The sequence below is a fragment of the Anguilla rostrata genome, chromosome 1 (genome assembly GCF_018555375.3).
Source record: "Anguilla rostrata isolate EN2019 chromosome 1, ASM1855537v3, whole genome shotgun sequence".
Lineage (NCBI taxonomy): Eukaryota > Metazoa > Chordata > Actinopteri > Anguilliformes > Anguillidae > Anguilla > Anguilla rostrata.
Window position 1 is genome coordinate 26,538,406 of NC_057933.1, and position 19,843 is coordinate 26,558,248.

The 19,843-nt window shown below is 43.3% G+C and overlaps 2 protein-coding genes across 2 annotated transcripts in view; both read right to left on the reverse strand.

The window, feature by feature from the left end:
* Positions 1 to 1,625: 1,625 nt before the first annotated feature.
* LOC135253254 (ovarian cancer G-protein coupled receptor 1) lies at positions 1,626 to 15,208 on the reverse strand. Its single transcript, XM_064332320.1, has 2 exons — positions 14,781 to 15,208; positions 1,626 to 2,945 (listed from the first exon to the last, which is right to left on the reverse strand). Exon 2 carries the CDS (start codon positions 2,822 to 2,824, stop codon positions 1,700 to 1,702), a length of 1,125 nt encoding a protein of 374 aa, XP_064188390.1. The 5' UTR covers positions 2,825 to 2,945; positions 14,781 to 15,208; the 3' UTR covers positions 1,626 to 1,699.
* Positions 15,209 to 15,308: 100 nt separating this feature from the next.
* ccdc88c (coiled-coil domain containing 88C) overlaps positions 15,309 to 19,843 on the reverse strand; it is a 74,868-nt gene continuing 70,333 nt past the window's right edge. Inside the window, 1 exon segment of the mRNA XM_064332357.1 lies at positions 15,309 to 18,612. Coding sequence (XP_064188427.1) covers positions 17,683 to 18,612 — 930 coding nt within the window. The 3' untranslated portion in view covers positions 15,309 to 17,682.

A 19,843-nucleotide genomic window follows, 5' to 3' on the forward strand; every position in this document is an offset into this window, starting at 1 on the left:
ATTCTAACATTTAATTACTGCCATATGACACAACAGCAAAGCTTGTACCTGTCCGTTTCTAAAATGAGATTAGTCCTTTCATCGATCGCTGCTCTTCATAAAAATCAAAAACCGTTGTGCCTATCCATGGAGGCATATTAAAGCTCAATTTTCAGCCAAAGATAAAATTGCTATAAAAAATCTCATCCTGGAGGTCTGTTTAGGTCTCATCTATCAGATACAAAAAATAATAATAATAACTGTAAGGCAACTATATTCATATACACATGTGCCCACCAGGGTACAGCTGTTCTCCACAGCATTACATATCCAGCTAATTAGACAGCATTACTTCATAGCTTGTTGTTTTTTGCCCAGGAAAATTCCATCCGGAGCGAGCAGCTCTGTTGGTCTGTGCCTTTGTACCCCTGGACTTGGACCTGCCTTTAACCTACACCCATTATGTGGCACATTGCTGGACACTTGTCCCATAATGTGGGACTGGGTTATGGAAAATAAGCTGTCTGCTGATTCCTGTCCCATGCGTGTGTACGGTTTCCCTCGCAAAATGGCTTTGCATGGACATCTTGTTTACCCAATCCCAGCCCAGTCTTTTTCCCAGGCAACGGAACAGGCCACCTGGGACCCCGCATCAGACCTTTCACACCCCTTATGGATATTTACGCTGCTTACTCCCCCCCCCCTCCCCTTTGTCGCATAGCTCACTATGCTGCTTGCTTCCCTACCCTACCCCTGCCCCCAAAATGGTTTTTAATGTCTGCTGTGGAACTTGAGCTTAAGCAAGCAAAGTACTGCCAGAATTAGCCGGAAATAGGAAAGACAGTAACATGATTTTGGGTTTGTTAAAGGCTTCAGTCATATCATTTCACTGCATTTCGACCGTAAAGCAAGTAAAAAAACGACCTGGAGACTGGGTGCTGTCGAGGCCTGCAAGCTAATGGGTTACAAATGCACATTAATTTCTATAATGGCTCGATAACATCTGTATCTTGATGAAAAATAAATTAGAATATTTCTTTCTTGAGATACCTGAATGATACCTGAATTCTCCCTCTTTGGGGGATCCACACCACTTGTTTGAATTGTCACAGGGTAGGTTTGTGTGGACTTTAATAGCCATATCCTGAGTCAATATTAGACTCATCTCTGCCAAGCAGGGACAGATTAGTACATCTGGGTATTCCTTCTGTGTCAGTATAGATTTCCCAGACACTAGTGCACACCAGTTGCTGCAAAGATATTGTCTAATACAAAAAGCATTTGGTCTGGTTTCAAAATTATATTGTGTTGCACTGGCAGAGGACAAAGAACTCTGGGCAGGATTCTTTGTTTGCAATTGACCAAATAATGTAAATGGGTTTTATAAAAGGAGACATTGCGGTGGTGGGAAACTAATAAACTAATATCAAGCTAATATTCTTCAATGACTTCAATTTTTGGGTAAAAAATCTGTGTTGTAAACTTTGCCTGACAATGTTGTTGACAAATTGAATAAATACAGCAAAAAAGCAGGGTTTGGTCAAAGACATGCAGGATTCCTTTCTGGGGTGACCAGAAACTCCTGTAGCTGCAGCCATCAGGGGAGGCCAGTCCTCCTCTCGTACTCCACTCCTCACTTTAATCCAAATGATACGTTTTACACCCTTTTTTTCCTTCAAAAACTAAAAAAAAGAACACCGAATAAATAAAGCGACAAATCCTACAAGATGGTGGTCCTTTGGTCTGAGACCAGATCTGATTTGCCCCACGGGTGGTCATCCACCTCCTCGTCCTGTCCGTCCGTGCCCTCGCCCCGCCCCTTGTTTGGTGCGACCACGCCCATCTCCTCGGACTCCTGCACCGGCGTGGCCTCGCAGGTCCCGTTCCCGCTGGGCGCGGCGGCGGCGGCGTCAGGACCGCAGCAGAGCACCCGGCTGCAAGCCTGGCGGGCCCACAGCATCTCGCGCTGGGCAAACTCGCCCACGAAGCAGTAGAGCGCCGGGTCGGCCACACAGTTGAAGCTGGTGAGCATGAGCGAGAAGTGGTAGTAGTTGAAGATGGCCTCGATGAAGGGGCAGGCTCTCTCCAGCACCGTGCGCATCAGCAGGAACAGGTGGTAGGGCGAGAAGCACACCAGGAAGATGACGATGGTGCTGGTCACCAGGTGCTTGATGCGGGTCTTCTGGGCGCTCTGGGTGCCGGTGCTCTTGTTCACCGCCCGCAGGACGCGGAAGTACGAGGCCGAGAGGATGCCCAGCGGGAAGAGGAACCCCACGAAGAAGCGGTAGTAGTTGATGGGGCGCTCCCAGTCCGCCATCGGGTAGTGCTCGAAGCACACCGACTGGTTGGTCCGGTCCGTGCTCAGCTCCTTGCGGTGGAATAAGACCACACCCACCGCCACCTCCTTCAGCCAGATGAAGGCGCTGGCGGCGGTGGCGGCCCGCATGCTGCGGAGCCCGGAGAAGCGGAAGGGGTAGACCACGGCCAGGTAGCGGTCGATGGAGATGCAGCAGAGGAAGCCGATGCTGATGTAGATGTTCTCGTAGAGCAGGAACCCGCAGAGCTTGCAGAGCCACTCCTTGTGTTCCCAGTCATCGCCCTTGAAGATGTACTGCAGCCAGAGGGGCAGGGAGGCCAGGTAGAGCAGGTCGGACACGGTCAGGTTGAGCAGGTAGATGCCCAGCTCGTTCCGCGCCCGCAGCTGCTGCCAGGCGTGGTACAGCGAGTACACGTTGGCGGGGAAGCCGATCAGAAGGACCAGGATGTAGACCCACGAAAACAGGTACTGGTGGATCTCGTGACTGATGGTGCAGTTAATGATTCCCTCCTCTGTCATGTTCTTCATGCCGCCTCTTTTCCCGGGTGCCGCCTCTTCCTCATCTCCCCCCACGCCGCCCTCAAACTCGGAAGGGGGCCACAGCTGCTAGGGCTCTCGGCAGGGGATCCAAGGTCAAGTCAACTAGAAACTGCGCAAAGTTAAAAAGGGAAAACATGTTAGAGCATGTTTTATTTGTGTTTTTTAATCATATTTCTGTACTGGATCATATGGGAAATTTATTTTGGCTGGTAAATTGTGTTTTTCCAGATTCATTCAGCCCTTTAACCCTTTACGGTGTGAGATCGCCAATTTGTGAAAAGAATGTTCTTAAGTGTACATTCTAATGGTGATGTAACAATCGCTACAGGTACTTGAAAGCAATGAAGTTCTAGAACACCAACATTGAATTTTGAAGAAACAGTCCAAAAAGCCAACTCTACAAAGGGTTAAATGTGCGCCAAGTGGTACTGGCAGTACCACTCGGGCAGAGGTGGGCTTGATGCAGAGCTGGGCTGTCTCTTCATGATGTCTGAGACAGTGCAGTTATTCCCCGTGGCTGACAAATATTTCTGCCACCCTTTCTCCAGGAGGAGCAGCTCTTAACTTAACATTTTGAAGAAAAAGAAAAACATTCCAAAAAGCCTAGTCTTCAAAGGGTTAATTACACTGTGACACTGGGGCCTGTTTAATTCAGTATAGCATTAACTTATTTTTATAATCATAATTGTCATTTTATACATATTGTTTATTGAAAATTTCAGTATGTACACACTGTCCTAGATAGACAAGTTGCTTTTTTCCTTCTGTTCTTCAGCTCTCCACTGGCATTTGGCAGCATTGATAAAATTCTCAAGCAAAATGCTCATCTTCTTTGCTTATGAATTTTTCATACATCACAGACAAGCTCCAAAATATAAAAATGCTTGAAGAGGAAATCTTGAGGGAAATCAGTTTCAAACACCCTATTATCTCAAACCTTAGCAACAGTCTCCAGGCAGACTGGTCTAGCGTAGATACTGCATCTCCACTGCATAGTGAAAGGTAGTGAAATTTTTCATGGATTTTTAATGCTTCCACAATAAAATTGGACTGCACCAAGTTATCAGTGACACAGACGATAGAAGAAGCCATTGCATAAAGCTACAGCATAATGGTAAGTGCAATAGGCGCAAGAGGGAGACTGAGGATACAGTGCTTTAAGTAGTAAATCTGAGGGTGCAGTTTAACCTAGCGTAAAGTATGGGGCATGCAACCCAGAATAAATGCTGAGATTTCATGGTGTACTGAGCCAAATGCAGTTTGAACAGGCCAGTTTTGCGCCTGTGATGGAATACTTATAGTGACTCAGCTAGTCTGACTGCTGCAGGGAACACATTGCACTACACATGATCTACACTGCCAGGAGACAGAAATTATTTAAGGTCTTCTGTACAGGCTGGTACTCACTCTGCCGAATGTTAGGTTTGATTGATTTTCTTGTGTTTCTTCCCTAGCCAACACGTTAGCACGAGGTGCTCTAGAGGAGCAGTAACACGGTGGACCTCAAGCCAGTGGAAAATATTTCCCAACATAGAAATTGCATCCAGTTGTGAGGACTCAGTCTCTGTTAATGCAAACAAAAGAGTGAGACCATGTCCTCTGGCTCCTCTTCGACTCTTGTCACAAAATATTATTTGGAAGGTCTGGTTCAGTTTGCAGTGTCAGCAGAGCTGAAAAATGTCATAGGAAGAAGCACACTCAGCTTCAGAAAAATAGTTTATGAATCCCAGAAACACAGCTCAATAAAGCAATTGGACAGTACTCTGAACTAAATATCATAGCGATTTTTGTGAGGGACAGACCAGGCAGATCTTCCATTTGAGCCATTGAGCTCATTTATTAACTCACAAAACAAATGAGGTGTCACTGCATAACCTGTTGCAATAAGGGTTGCCTTCCTCTTCCGGTCAGTTCCGGAACTGGTGACACATGTACGTATCAACATCTCATTGGAAACAACACTAAGTATGCGTAACTGTGGTTATTTATGTAGGATCTGGTTTGGACAGTCTTGCCTTTATTAGCCTGCTAGCTAAAGCATTACACGCCAAGTAGTTAGCTAAAGCAAAGCACTGTCAGCTAAGTAGTAAGATAAAGCAAGTGAACTATATAAAGACCTGTATGGTATCGCTGGCTAAAGCACTGTAAGTTAAGTAGTTAGTTAAGGTAAGTGAACTGTAGAAAGGCCTGTAGCTATGGTAGACCTAGTGCAATGTTCTGCCAGCTTCATCTTTGCACTAGGCCTACCATAGCTACAGGCCTTTCTAATTTAAACTAATTTAATTTGATACGATGCTCTACACTGAGCTATTACGTAGTTAAACATTTACTTCTGCTCTGTGGCTAGCAAAAGGGTTGATGGCCTACATGCTAAACTTCATCAGCTACAGGCCCTAGCCACGTTTGATGCTCAAGCTGAGAAATCAATGGTTGAGACAAATTTCCATTTTTATTTTTTAGACAAGTTTGTTGGAACATTTCTCAAGGGAAGGAGTCTGATCAGTGTGACAGCATGGAGGCCAGAACCAGTGGTCAAACTGTAATCATTAGAGTGTCACAAATTAATCTAACGAACCCTGAGTGAGAAGATTCCTCTCATTCAGAGCACTGGTGTAGACAGAGGTGGGTCAGGGTAGGGCACAGCCACCTAAATAGTATCCTGGCTGAACCACCACACCCCATTGTGAATGCCCGCCTATAGTTCTGGCTTTCCCTAATTCTATGCAGGCCCATTAATTCTCAAATCCGAATCTATTCTTCATTCGCAGTTGGACTATAGCAGCACTAAAAGAGGGTGAAGAGGAGGGGAACCACTGTACATTTCAAATGGGACCAATATGCTAGTTGAATGAACTATTCTTAATAAAGAACAACGCAATGGAAAAGGTAGAACAAATGCATTATTCAAAGGCATATAGACCTAAAGGCACATATTTATAACAGAAAGATCCAGTAGAATATTAATCCCTGCCCCAGAGCCCAGCTGCTACTGCTGAAGAAATTTCTGACCGATTGTTCTACTGAGTGCAGCAGATTGCCATGCAGTCTGAGAACACTTTCAATAACAAAGTGTCTTCCTTCATTTATTTTCCACAATTTGGGAAATACAATTGCAACTCCAAGCTGTCCTTTTTACTGCAATGTCCTCCAGTCAGTTAGGGAGGATGCTTATCAGCAATGTCTATCCTCCAAAACATACAGTCAACCAGTGCCTATTTCTTCTTCGTCTGCGGTGTGTCTGAGCTACATAGTCGGCGTACGCAGACTAAAGGAGCCTCTTTGATCCCATTGAGTCACTAGTGAGCCGTGCGGAAGGGGATTCCCTAATGACCTCCCTGCCTTCATTGGTGTCTTTTAGTACGTAGAATTGACTAATTAAAATTTAAAAAATTAACTAACAGAGTTTATATACTGGAAGTACTTCATGAATTTTGTTGTGTCTGTGTCAACCCACAAGTCTCCTGTTCCATCCTCACAAGGCGCATCACAGCACTTAGAACAGGACCTTCAAAAGCATGCACCAGTCAGAATACAGCCATAGTACTCAACCCTGGTACTTGAATGCCAGTGTAAGTACTATTATGTCATGATTTATATTATCTATTATGCTTTTCTAACAACCCACCCAGGAACTGCAGATGAAAATGAGCCCCAATGGCTGAATATGGCACATTTTATATTATGTTCATAGATGTGCATTTTTCCTTTTAAATAAATAAACATGAAACTTGATAGCGGCGGCTGGTTTCTGTTTTCACCTCAAAATCAGAGATCAATTTTGGCCCAGAAGGTAGGTGAGGGGTATTAAACTGTCACAGTTGATCACTTAAGAGCCGAGTAAAGTAGGGCTTGTTTTTGTGTTACAACTCCCACTGCATTTGCTCACTGCTTGAGCAAGAAAAGCTAAAGGAAAGGGTAAATCCACCGTCTGACAATCTGGTTTTCATGCCACAGGACACGATCCTCAAAGAAGCAAATGAAATATGAACTCTGGCATAGAATCAACACCTTTTCTGCCAAATGCTTTAATTGGCAAAACAAGTGACTGTTTTGGTCTTCCTGACTCAACAAAAGCTGCCAGTACTTCTGAATGGTCATTTGTCATTAGGCAATCGCAGTCTACCTCATCAACTCGACATCAGAAAAAAGATGAAGTAGGATTTTGGACGAGCTAGAATCTGACTTTAATTTAGGAACTGAATTTCAACGAGAATCAAACTGAACTCATAACACTTAGAATAATAAGAACAAAAGGGGCAAACGTGTTGTACGAGATGCATGCACTAGGTTTAAGAGGACAACTATGACGATGTGGCCACATTACTAACCTCATTGATATTACACACACCTACACAGACACAGACACACACACACAAAGTAAATGTATATGTAAATGTAAATACACATGGACAAGCATTCACGTGCACACAGAGGCACCAGAGTCAATGAGTTGTGGAGACAGTGGGAGTGAAATGTGTCTCAGGTCTGAAAGGCCTCACTGCAGGTTCTCCTTCTCCAGCTCGTGGAAAAAGCATTTATGGTCTCAGCTAGAACTGATGAGATCATACATAATCCTGTCTCAGTAGTATAATTGTTGTTCTAATGATGAACGTGGAACAAATGAAGTGAAGAGTTCAAATTTGCATAACATCTTGTAGAAGCCCATTTATGTACAGGCCAAAGGATTCCTGCTCCTCATCTCTATTTACTAAACACAATCATTAACAAGAAAAGAGCAAGCAAAATATATTCAAAATAATGTGCATCTAGGCTATGCTTAAAGAGAAGCAGCCTCTCAAGCAGTGATAAACTGGCTGCTTTCATAATATAAAACAGGGCTATTCATACCCATTACTCTTCCCGCTTCTTACTTCAAATAATGGAACAGAGTGGCTCTTATGCTATATGCTGTATTTATGTGTCTTCTCTGTCCTGTAATACTCACTTCAGTACCAAACCAAAAATCTGAATAAAAGTCAAGCCAGTCAGGTTGAGTCAAAGGCTCATGCATGTTTATCCAAAAAGCCTCTTGCTAAAGACTACTGGCTCATTTTTCTCATCCACAGTTGGGTCTCTGAGGTGCCAAAATCACTAAATGTTAAAAGGTGTTAGTCATGCCCCCACTAAAAACATTATGGCCGATTTCCACACTTTGATAAAAAGCTAGCTGTGATAACCTGCCATGACTGGCCTGAGGAGGACCTGGGCCATTAACCCTTTCTCCCGAAGCATTCACAAAGACAATTTCCACCTGTGTGTACTACTCTTAAATAAAGCCTTACAACTTTGTGGCAACACAGCAGAGAGATTATGGTTTAAGGGCACATGAGTGCGACCAAGACTATGTATCAAAATTTAGGAAATATGTGAAGAATTTTATTTGTGGTATACACAAAATGTACATAAAAATGCAACAGTACTGTTCATTTCACAAAAGTCACATGAGCGAGTGTCAAAATTATTATATAAATTTCACCCCCAACCTCTTTCCCACCACTGCAAAAAAAATAAAACAAAATGTGTAGATAATTAAGGAGAAAATGTGCAAGGGTTTTCCAAGATCTCTCCAAATTGCACACATTGGATAATGTTTTGAACACATAACCTACACCACAAATACAAATTTGCTTAACTCAAAATCACATATTTTGAACAGATAAGAGAAGAGGATCAATACTAACATGTTTTAAGTGTCAATAACTGACAAGACTCAATATTATGTACAATGCTGAAATAAGCTGGCATAAGCTGGCAGGAATTATAACTGAAAACTAATATTAGTTCAGGTTGAAAGCGCTTTGCTGTTGCCAATATTACTGCTGCGAACGTCATTCACCTATTGCCTGAGAATTCTTCCTTTAGAATCTTTGCAAAAGAGAGTGAGACGGTCTGTACCTATGGCAGTGGTGGCGACCGATTATAGCTTGCATCTGCATGTGTGTTATTCACATTCCCAACATGTTAATCAATGGGAAATTATCTGATGGGAAATTGTAAACTACAAGCAGTAACAAGAATGGTACAAAACTGAGCCCTAGTCAGGGACAGTGGTTTGATATTGTAGAGGAAATCTTTTTGATAGGGAACCCCACATATTTTAGAGTACAAGGATTTCAATTAGAAGATAAGTGGGACAATGGATTGTTTTTATATCACAATGGGGAGACACCTACAATGGAAATGTAAATGTAAGGCAAGAACAAGACTAGATAGGCTGTGAAGACGATGTGTTTTGTTATTGTACTTTGTTATTATGGTTGTATAAATTTAGAAAAATACAAGAAACATTTAAGTGACAAAAAAAGAAGAGCATAAGGATATCTGATCCTGAATTCCCAACATGCAATAGTCTTGCCATGTTTCACAAGCAGAGTAATACGAGGGTGCATTACCATTAATGAGAGATTAGCAGGTATAAAACACGACTTTCCATATTTCCTGGATGTAGAACAAGATTAAGACCTATCATTTCCTATTCCAGGGTGTATATCAACTTGCGGGGTTTAGTCTCCTGTTGATTACAACTGCATTGTGCTTTGTGTTTTAATGAGCACCTGTATGACACTAACATTGCATATTACCTTGACGTGCTGCCAACTTGCTTTTACGTGAGGCTACGCATTGTTGATATGGCAAAATGCTCGCAATTAAAGGAAGGAAAATATACAGGATATAATGTCAAAGTTGAAAGGAGGAAAATAACTTTTTTAATTAAAATATTAATTTTAAATGTTTCCAATTGTGAATAAACAACAAGGGTTTCAGTGCATCTTCATCAGGTTCATTTTGGTAAACATACAATGAAAGATGCAACAAGGAAAACATTATTATTAAACAGTTGGAAACAAGAATTAGCTGGTTAGCAATGAGCAAATTACCATAACACAACAGCCTATCTATTGACTGAGGAACAAGTCTAGGATGGAAAACCATCCGTTCAGTCAATGTGGAATCATTTCCATGCTTTATAGAGTGTGAAGGTATTTTTCATCATAGCTTACAACTCTCAGCTGCCTACTTATTGTGCACAATGTCCAAGCACGAGAATTATATACATCAGATTTAATTGTTGTCATTAAAAACAGCTATTACTTACAGAATTCACTTCTGGCACTTAAGCACATCTGTATAAGCAAAACCGGATGGTACCACAACAGATTAATCTTTGAGAAGGGCCATCAGTACAATGGAGCGTAGCTACTGGAGCTCGTGCCTTCAGTGCTAGAGAAAAGAAAGGTTCATTTAAATTATTGTGGTTTTTATGGCTTCTATCGTGTTTCAACTAAAAAAACAGCACAGGCGAATCAGACCTTGAATAATCCGCACATGCATATTATGTCAGAATGTAACCATGGTGTTAGCACCATAAACTGATATGGCTCACATTTGAAAATATCCAGGCAGCAGGTTTAAAAAAATCAGACTTGTTTTAAACCCAGTAAAATAAATTGGATTCCAACTGCAGAGTAAAATGTAGCACACCACTGAATCTGTTATTTCCTTTTTTGACAGTTGACCTATTTTTTTTTTTTTTTTTTGGCTTACATTTTTGTTTTTGGCTCAGCTACAAATCGTGACACTTAACCACATGCCTGCTACATGGTCAGCAGTGACTGTATGCAACAGAAGTGCTGGCATGCTTGCAAACCAGGGTGGTTGGGCCAAATCCAACACTGGCACAAATCCTCAACACAGACAAAACTTCCAAGTACTTAGTTCACTCCACCATCTCGCCTTCATGAAGAAAGTCCTACACTCAAACTGATACCACGTAGGCACCTATCCTGTTTTCAAAGAACTCCTCTTGTTCCGAGACCACTGTTATGTATTGTTCATGTTATACAAATACAGTTCACCTTCATATAAACTGCCTCTGTCCTTTAAGAATGAGTGGTCAGTGGATACTGGATGCATTTTAACAGAAAAAAACCCACCTGGCCAGTTCTCCTCTTGAAAGGTGACCTCTCCAGGAGTGGGCTAAATAATTTTAAAAAATGAATTAACTGAAACATACAGTTAAATTTGTACCACCAGATTACTTAATCTTATATTTCCACATGTGCTGTATATGAACATTTATAATAGCTACAGATACGCAGTATTTGAATATTTCATCCAAAATGTCAAAATTACATTAGGAGTACAGTACATTAGGCGGGTCGGCACAAAAATTATGAACTACTGGAGAAAAGTGTACACCATCAATGGGCACGCCACCACTACTGACTGCCACCAAGTTTAAGTGATTCTGCTGCTAAGGTACGTTCACATGAGCTGTAGCTTAAATGGCTAATGGTTTTTTACGGGTGGTGCGCGACAACAATTTGTTGCATCTTGACCGTGCGGTAGATAGTCACTATTCTGAAATAAATCCTACCCCGAAAGGTTGTAATAAGGTGTATGTCCACTGCGTTAACACCAGAAACATATCAAGGAAAAATGGTTGATTTGCAGAACTTAAATAGCCATAAAAATATTTGCTGTGCGACATGTAATAATCCGTCAATCTGTGCACATTTGCGCTGTATTTAAATTTCGTGAAAAATTTAATTTGAGATTGTCCTGAATATTTCAGCCCACGACGTTGCGATGCTTGCACGTCAGAGACGTTACCTTATCTTCGGGGGGTCATAATACGTCGGACCTGGTACCTCACGAATCATTTGTTCGCATTGCACACGAACTATAAAAAGACGAGATGGATTCAAGCCCTTACAATAGAAGCTTCGTGATGTCCTGTGTTGAATAGCACGATATCTGAGCATAGCTTTGGTGTTGTCTGCCCTGACAATGGCTGGGCTTCCACTATCCATCTTAGACGAAGGCTGTGGTATCGATCGGTGGGGAGCGACAAAATCTACTGATTAAAGAGGCTGACATGGAACACATTTGCAAGAAAATTGCACAGAACGGCTGCTGGGAGTAGATCCAAGTATATAAGGCGAAGGAAACGAGATATTGCGCTGTCCACAGAAACTCTCAGTCAGGTCTTCCAAAATTAATTGACGCTGTATGATCATTTTGTTGTACAAGCAAATCGATACTTTAAAAACCCACGTTTAGTTCCACGACTATTGTCTTTAAACGGACTTCAAAGTCCCGGAAATTTTGCCCATCATCTTGTTGTCTCTATACATAACTGTATTCCTCCAGCAGGGTGATTAAGTTTAATAAATAAATATTTATCAGTCAATGAATATATTGCGCAAATACAACTGCTAACTGAAGTCAATGCTACAGCACTCACTTTGGAAGTAAAGGCATTGATTGTCCAAACTGATTAGCATCTGCATATCAGTCTTGCTTAAAATAATATTGGATACCATTATTCCAGAGCTAAAATCCATCTCAGACATATTATGGTCCTGGAAGTGGACAGGGCACGGTAAACTGATCATTCAAACAAGAGCTTACATATAATTTAGGAACGGCAATTTTGGTTGCTATAAGAATCTGCACAAACAGTGGTTTGGAGGCATTGGTCAAAAAGTCATAGGTTTTACACCATGCCAGCTTAACATATTTAAAGTGAAACTTTATTTTTGTGAAGCACATTCTTCAACGGGCTCAAATGTTCAACAAACTAACATTTAGAGGAGTAAATCTGCATGGAAGAATGTACCCACGCGCAGGCTTAGCATATTCCCAAATGCAAAGGATCCTCTCAGTTCCTGTGCAGGGGAGGAATGAAATTTAACAATTACAAGGTTCACACATAAACATCCAACCCACATCAATGTCGTAACAACCAAAGGCATTAACCTCATCTGACTAGGACTATCTGAAATGGGCCATGCCCTTTTGACTTAGTCATGTCAATGTCTTAACATGAAAAGGATGGACGAATGAGAGTTGTCATTGAATATAATTTAAAGATGAATATGAATGTGAATATCCCCTTGTGGTCTTTTAAAAACTATTTTGGCAAAACTGAATCCTTCGAATGATTTTCCAATATTGAGTTTACCCCAAGTCCATTTTTTTTTTGCATAAGCTTCCCTGATTATACATTTTTTCAAGCATAATAAAATTTACAAAAAAAAAAAAAGAAGAAGAAAGAAATAAATTATAATCAGGGAAGCTTATGCTAAATTATGAACAAATCAACATCTTGTGCAAAAACAAATTCCATTTTCTTGGAATGCATGCAATATGACCCCTAAGAATTGTCTCCAGGATGAGGGTTGGGGAGCACTTTTGTATATGAAGGCTCCTTTGAGACACCTGCTTACTATATGGTGCAATGTTATATCGTTTACTATAACTTATACTCAGGTACAATATAATTACTCCGATGTGTATTTTCAGAGGACGAACGTTTGCTGATGACAAATGTGTATTTGATAAACCTTTTGGGGGGTTAATTTGACTAGACAAAATATTATTATGAAAGCTGTCATGTCATGGTCATGATTACATGCATTATTATTTCCTAGCTCTATAAATGAGAGATTTTTAAAAGACCTTCGGCTGTACAAATATCGTCACTCACAGGTTGTAGGCTAAGTAAATAGCAACTTCAGACGTATGGTTCCAGTGACTGGTCCATGCTAACAACTCACAATGTGATATATACTGTCCATTTACACACTGAATGTGTACTGAATCCAGTATTTCGTCAAAAGTGACGAAAACTGGATACACGGACATCAAAATAACTGGCAATAGTTCTCATGTAGACCACAATGCTTAGAAAGACATGCAAAATTGTGGAATTACACAATTATGCTAGGTGAGGCTGCATTACATATGTCAATCGCCTACAGAAGACAAGTCTGCTGATTTAAAAGTTTCGAATCATTATTATTTCACTATGTGATCAGATATAATAAATATGCGGAAAAAAACTCTCGATGAAACAGTAGTGTTTCTCCAAAATATATTTATCATATCCCGAAGAAAAATCAGCGGTCCTCCAGCAATTGGATTACTTGCTTGACATATTATCATTTTCTTCGTACCACCTATTCCTGTGATTCACAGCGACAGCGGTCCATTTCGAAGTCAACAACCACTAGCGGTGGAAGATCTACTCGGTGTCAGTTTAATCACAAGTGCTATAAACCAATGCGCATTCCACCAACTGACCATGGCCACCGGCGAAATTGCCCAGCGGAGCTGACTGCAGTGTTCCGTGTCCACAACAGGACGCTACGAAGGAAGAACTAACCGACTGGGACACTCAATGAAAAGTAATCGTTTTTGTAATAGTCATATTAGTGTTAGTATTGGGCTATATGGATAAATTCGCGGGATCGTCACTTTATGATGCGATGTCTAACAAGCTTTCTGACAAACATGTAAACAGTTCTGAAGTAGACTTCATACGCGGTAAGCAATCTACAGTAGCCTACATTGGCACATTCAATTTAGCCGCATTCATAGTTGGCAGAAAATTCTTGGCATACCAAGGTCCTCCGACCAAAAGAACCAGCAGGATAACTGGCAACCAGGCCAATCTCAAAATCTACAGGCGTATGTGCAGTAAACAATCGTATTTGCGTAAATATCTTCTACCCAATCAAAACACCTCATAAAAAACCGGTACGAGACTAATGACCTGGGACAACACTAAACGAGTCGAAATGTTGTCTGAGGTTGATCGAGAAACATTGGAGTGAAATTTTAATATCTCATGAGATGAGAATACAACAGATGCAATCGTCGTTTGCCTAGAGCAACCGAGCAGGGAGGAAGCAATAAAACACGAATAATAAACGCGCCGTTACAACTGGAGGAAGAAAACATTTTTTATCTACAAGGACGTTACCTAAAGTATTTATATTGTGACTGCAAAGCTTAGTAAGCAACACAACATATTTAGCATAAATGTGAACGGAAACACTAAACGCGTACAACAGCAAGAAGCACGTGTCAGTCTTGGAGACTGTAAATATCAGACAAGGAGTATGACAGGTTTCACGATTTTTAAGTCATTCCCTACCTTTATCCACCTCCCGGGCACAGTGCATCGGCCAGTCAGTTGGGTATCTGATGTCAGTATCCGACAGCTATGCAGTCCCTCTAATCAGGAGTTGCCGTCTCCTCTAACCAGGAAGCGCACAAACGCGGAGCGTAGGAGACCCCAGATTACGTGTCACAACTCTTGGGCGGGTACAGCGCTTCAAAGTTTCCTATTTTTTCCTGTTCTTAGTCTTGGCCCCCCTACTCAACAAGTGAGTTCTGAGAAACGCTTCAAGGTGAGAAACGGACATGCAAATTTAGTTACAGAAGATGAATCCTCTATAATAACTTACCACACATCAGTCACACATTGGCGCAGCTACAAATTAAATGGGAAAAAATTATCTTCAACATATGCTTACATATACAATCTTCGTTAAAAAAAACGAACATTGTTTAGTCATTGTAAAAGTTATATGCATGAGGGTAAAAATGATCACAAGCAGGTCATTTTTGTTACCAAATGTGTATCATATCACGTATCCGACTACAAGACAACGACACAGAGGACATTTCGAACATCTTTATTACAAAGGTTGCAGTAGTTTCAAAAACAAAAAGAAAACGACAAAAAGAACAAACGCGCCGCCCTTCTAAATCAACTACAGCAAAGATTCCATTGATAGAAAAGGTACAATCATTTTACAATTTACGAGGCTTCGTGGGAAATTGTAATATTCACAGAGAGCATAGTATTTAGTGTTAAAAACCCATTTTAAAATGCTGATTTCAAAATTGTACTGCTCCAAATCATACAGTAGTTCTGCACAGTCGGAAATCTCCATAATTTCATTTGCAAGCTCAGCACTGAAACAGTTAAAAAGAGAGACTGATAGGGAGTTCCTCTTATTGATCTAGCATCGACATATGCAGATGTGCCGGTCCCCTATAAACACATTTTTCTGCTTTCTGAAGTTTGTAAACGTCAAGGTGATAGATGCGTTTGTGTCTTGTGATTATTCTGGGACATAGTTTGACGTACTCTCGGGAGATGGCTGACGTAGAGAATTGGGGCAGATCGATATCTTTCGAGTGCCTTCTTTTGATATCGAAAAACCACAAACAGTCCCCGGAGACCGCGGGGGAAGGGTTTTCTTCTGGAGATTGTGTCTGATGTTTTGTCTATGGAAGACATCGAATCGCATTTTCTTTTGAATCACCTTTCTACACAGGGTCTGTCTACTTAAGATGCAAACACTGCGAACGATGCTTTCGCAACACAGGATTCTAGGCCATATGGACATTACTTTGAGCAGGGCCATTGCTCTTGTACATTCAAACTGTTTATTAATTTTTTTTAGATGTCAAGCAATCACTTAAAATTATGGTTTTGCATCTGCTAAGTAATTCAACAGGGCATTGTACATCCATTTGAGAAATACAATGCAGGCGTATTATTTGCAGATAAGCTATCACGCACAATGCAACATGCGGGAGGCTCAGGTTTGCATCTGCTAAGAAATTCAACAGGGCATTGCACACCCATTTGAGTGATTCAATGCAAGCGTATCATTTGCAGATAAGCTACCACGTACAATGCGAGGCAAGTGGCTCAGAATTGGCTCAGCCACAGCTACCCATTACTCCCACGCTGTTTTGAGCTTCACTTTGTGAGGCCAGCTCAATGCAAGAGAAACACCAATTTCAGTGCAATTTTCAAATATAATTGTGTGGACCAGAACAATAAATACTTTTTTTTCTTCACCGGGGGCTTGGGGCCTATGTGAATCATGTTGCAAGTGAAACAAAAAATGAAAATAAAAAAATTAAAAGAAAGGAAAATAAACAAAAAAGCCACACACAACATAAATATTGGCTAAACGAAAAAAACGCACTCGTGTTCAAACTCGGTTTCTACTTCATTACATACTTAGTGCTTTGAAAATGCATTCAAAAACCTCTGCATTTACATGATAGCTTAAACAGATCCTTCTGTACAACATTCAACACGGCTCGCACTGACAGGAAAAGCGGAAGGAGGCGGAGGCCATAGTGCTAGGGGAAGGGTGACCGGGAGCCTGACCGTTTTAAAAAAAAAAAACAGGAACACGTCTTTCCGTTGGCGCCAATTACAGGCTCCGTCAAAAGATTCTTTTGAAACGAGTCCGATGTTTGACAAACAGAGGTTGCCCGCAAAGCACAAGAAAAGCTCAGTCGAGAAAGAAAAGATCGTTCCAGAAAGACGAGAGCATTTCCAGTAATCCCACGCAAGGGGTGGCCGAAAAGATGGGACGACCACTGTCCTCCGCTTCCCGCAACGGAGGCTGTAATTACCGCGCAAGGATGGGAGTGGCACTTCTTCCGTTTTCCCAAACTTTTTTGTTTTTCTGATTCAGAATAGAACTTGGCCAGAAGAACGCCGCTGCAGGCAAGGAGCTGAAAATCAAGAGCTATAAGCAGAGACCAGCGCGATAATACTTTCCAGTCTGTTTTGTCAGTGTTCTTCTCTCCGTTTTGCCCTTTTTCCCGACCGGTCATTTCTAAACTGACGCATCTCAGGTCAGTCCGGCGACCGCGTTTAAGATAAGCCAATCAGCTCAGTTGCCACGAAGGCATGAGTCAAAGCTGCAGCGTCTTTGTATTAAAGGTGCGGAAAGACCGTATAAGGTGATACGACCTTGCTGAATCCTGGAAAAAGAGGTCAAAGTGAGGGACCGGCTGCATCTACATACGCTAAACCGCGGTAATTTCCTGCAGGTAAAGCGCTTCCTGTCGGCGGCTATGAGGTCTTTCAGTCTGTGCTCTTTGGGTGTAGCGTAATGAAGTTTACATATAAACTGAATGTTCCCCCCCCTTCTCCCCTTGGACAAGGAGGGTGACCTAGAGCACAGTGCTAAGAGCAGGACTTGCTGCAGATGCAGTGAGAATAGGGCGAGCCTCCTCTACACACAACCGTACTCGTACCACACTGTCTGAGGGTCGTTGTTGGGGTCCGGGGAGGCTGGGGTGCTTTTTGGGTGCTCCTCCATGCTGCAGTTGCCCCCGCCCCCTCCACCCCCTCCACCCCCCTCCCACTTCTTGGCGAGGGGCGATTCGGCCGGCGGGGCCTCCGGGGTTTCCTCCCTGTCGTCCTGACGCAGGGCCGGCACCGCCCGCACGGGCGTCACCATGGCGACCTCCCCGCGGTGGTGGAGGGGCGTCCCCGTGCGCCGGACCCCGTAGCGGTCCCGGGGGGTGGGGGTGGGGCTGGAGGAGAGGGACAGGGAGGACGAGTGGTGCTGGGGCGGGGGGAGGAGGTGCTCTTCCTTCGGCGGGACCAGGGACAGGCGGCCGTGGCCCGAATCTCCGGGCTGGAGGGGGTGCAGGGACCCGGCCAGGATGGCGGACTGCGGCCTCTCCCGGGGCCCGGCCCCCGCCCTCCTGGCGACGCCCGCGTCCTCCCGCCCCTCGTCCCCCCCGGGCCACGCCCCGCCGCCGCCCCCCTCCTGCCGGTAGCTGTCGGGCCCGTTGGAGCGCAGGAGGTCGGCCGAGGCCAGGCTGAAGGTTCGGCTGAGGCCGCCCTTCGTCCCCCTCAGGGGGCCCCCGCTGTGGTGCTGCGGAAGGGCCCGCCCCCCGCTGGCTGGCCGGTTGGGCAGCGTCTGCGAGTGGCAGGGGGGAGTGGCCGCCTCGGGTTGGCGGACGCTGGGCTTGACGGTCTGCCCCGGTTTGAGGGCTCGGGGGTCCACGGGGGGCGTGGCCTTCACGGTGGGAGTGACGTAACTGGTGGGCGTCTTGGCCCCGTCCCTCAGAGGGGTGGGGCGTCCGGTGCTGGGCCACTCCCCAACCTTGCTGAAGTAGTCGGTCATCAGATCTTCGCGGCTGCCTGTTTGCACCTGGAGGAGGTAGACATGGAAGGAAAGGTCACATAATTACATTACATTGCATTGCAATTACATCACAGTCACTTAGCAGATGCTCTAATCCACTGTGACATACAGTAGTGAAAACCATCAGTGCTGCTCTCAGAATACTAAAATGCGGTATCATCAGAAGAAGGCACAGAGGCTCATTTATAATCACTATGCGTAATACTATTCTAACAAAAGGACCAGCGACTAGACCAATGACATGTTTCTTCGCAACTATACCTAAAACTTAAATGTAAGAAAGAATATCTGGAGGGGGTCGAGGAGCCATGGTGCAATCTGAAGCCGTGAGTCTTCAGTCCGTGTTGGAAGATGGACAGGGTTTCTCCTGTCCTGACTGCAGTAGGTAGCTCATTCCACCCCTGGGGGCTACACCTAAGATACCCAGATACCCAGAGGTACCACAACAAAGGGGTCTGATAGTCTTTTAAAAATATAATGGAGCTGTACCTTTAGCTGCCTGATAGGCTAACACCAATGCGTCTGTTTGTGACGATGTAGAGTTTGGTTGAAAACCATAATTACTCAAGTTACCCTCACCCTCATTGAGAATTATTGTCAGTTTCTTCAAGTGACTATTTTGCATAGCAGATGGAAGATATCAATGTGAAGCCTGCTATAGGGGAACAAGGGGTTCACACAGTTTAAAAAAAGGAACCTAATTTGGTATTTCAGTCACATTCCAGCCGGCACTGGTTTTTGTAAAGTTGCAACCTCTCTTATCAACATACTGGCTTACAGGGCGTGTCCTTTCACCATCTGTAATGAATCGGGGGGAAGTTCATTTCAAGCGACCGGTTCACACGAAGATAGCGGACATCGCTCTGGCGTTTCTGCTACACCGAAATCAAATGCCATTACAGAACGTACGGCCAAAGCGAGACAAGGCAGCGATGGCGACGAACGGCTCGGCGCGCACGCGACGAACGAAGATTCATCGCCGGAGAAGAAATTTGTCTGGCGCTCCGGTGGGTCACGAGACCGGGGCGAAACCCAATTACCTCGAAAAAACCCGCAATTAGAACACTCTCGCACTTGTGCAGAGGCTACGAACAGACGGATCCAATGTCCTGAGCGAAACTAATTCGACCGATAAAATACGGAAAAAAATAATAATCAAATTTTCACCGTCACACACCGCTTCTTCCAAAAGGCATACATCCAAAAATAGCCCCCCTGAATATAATTGATCGTACTT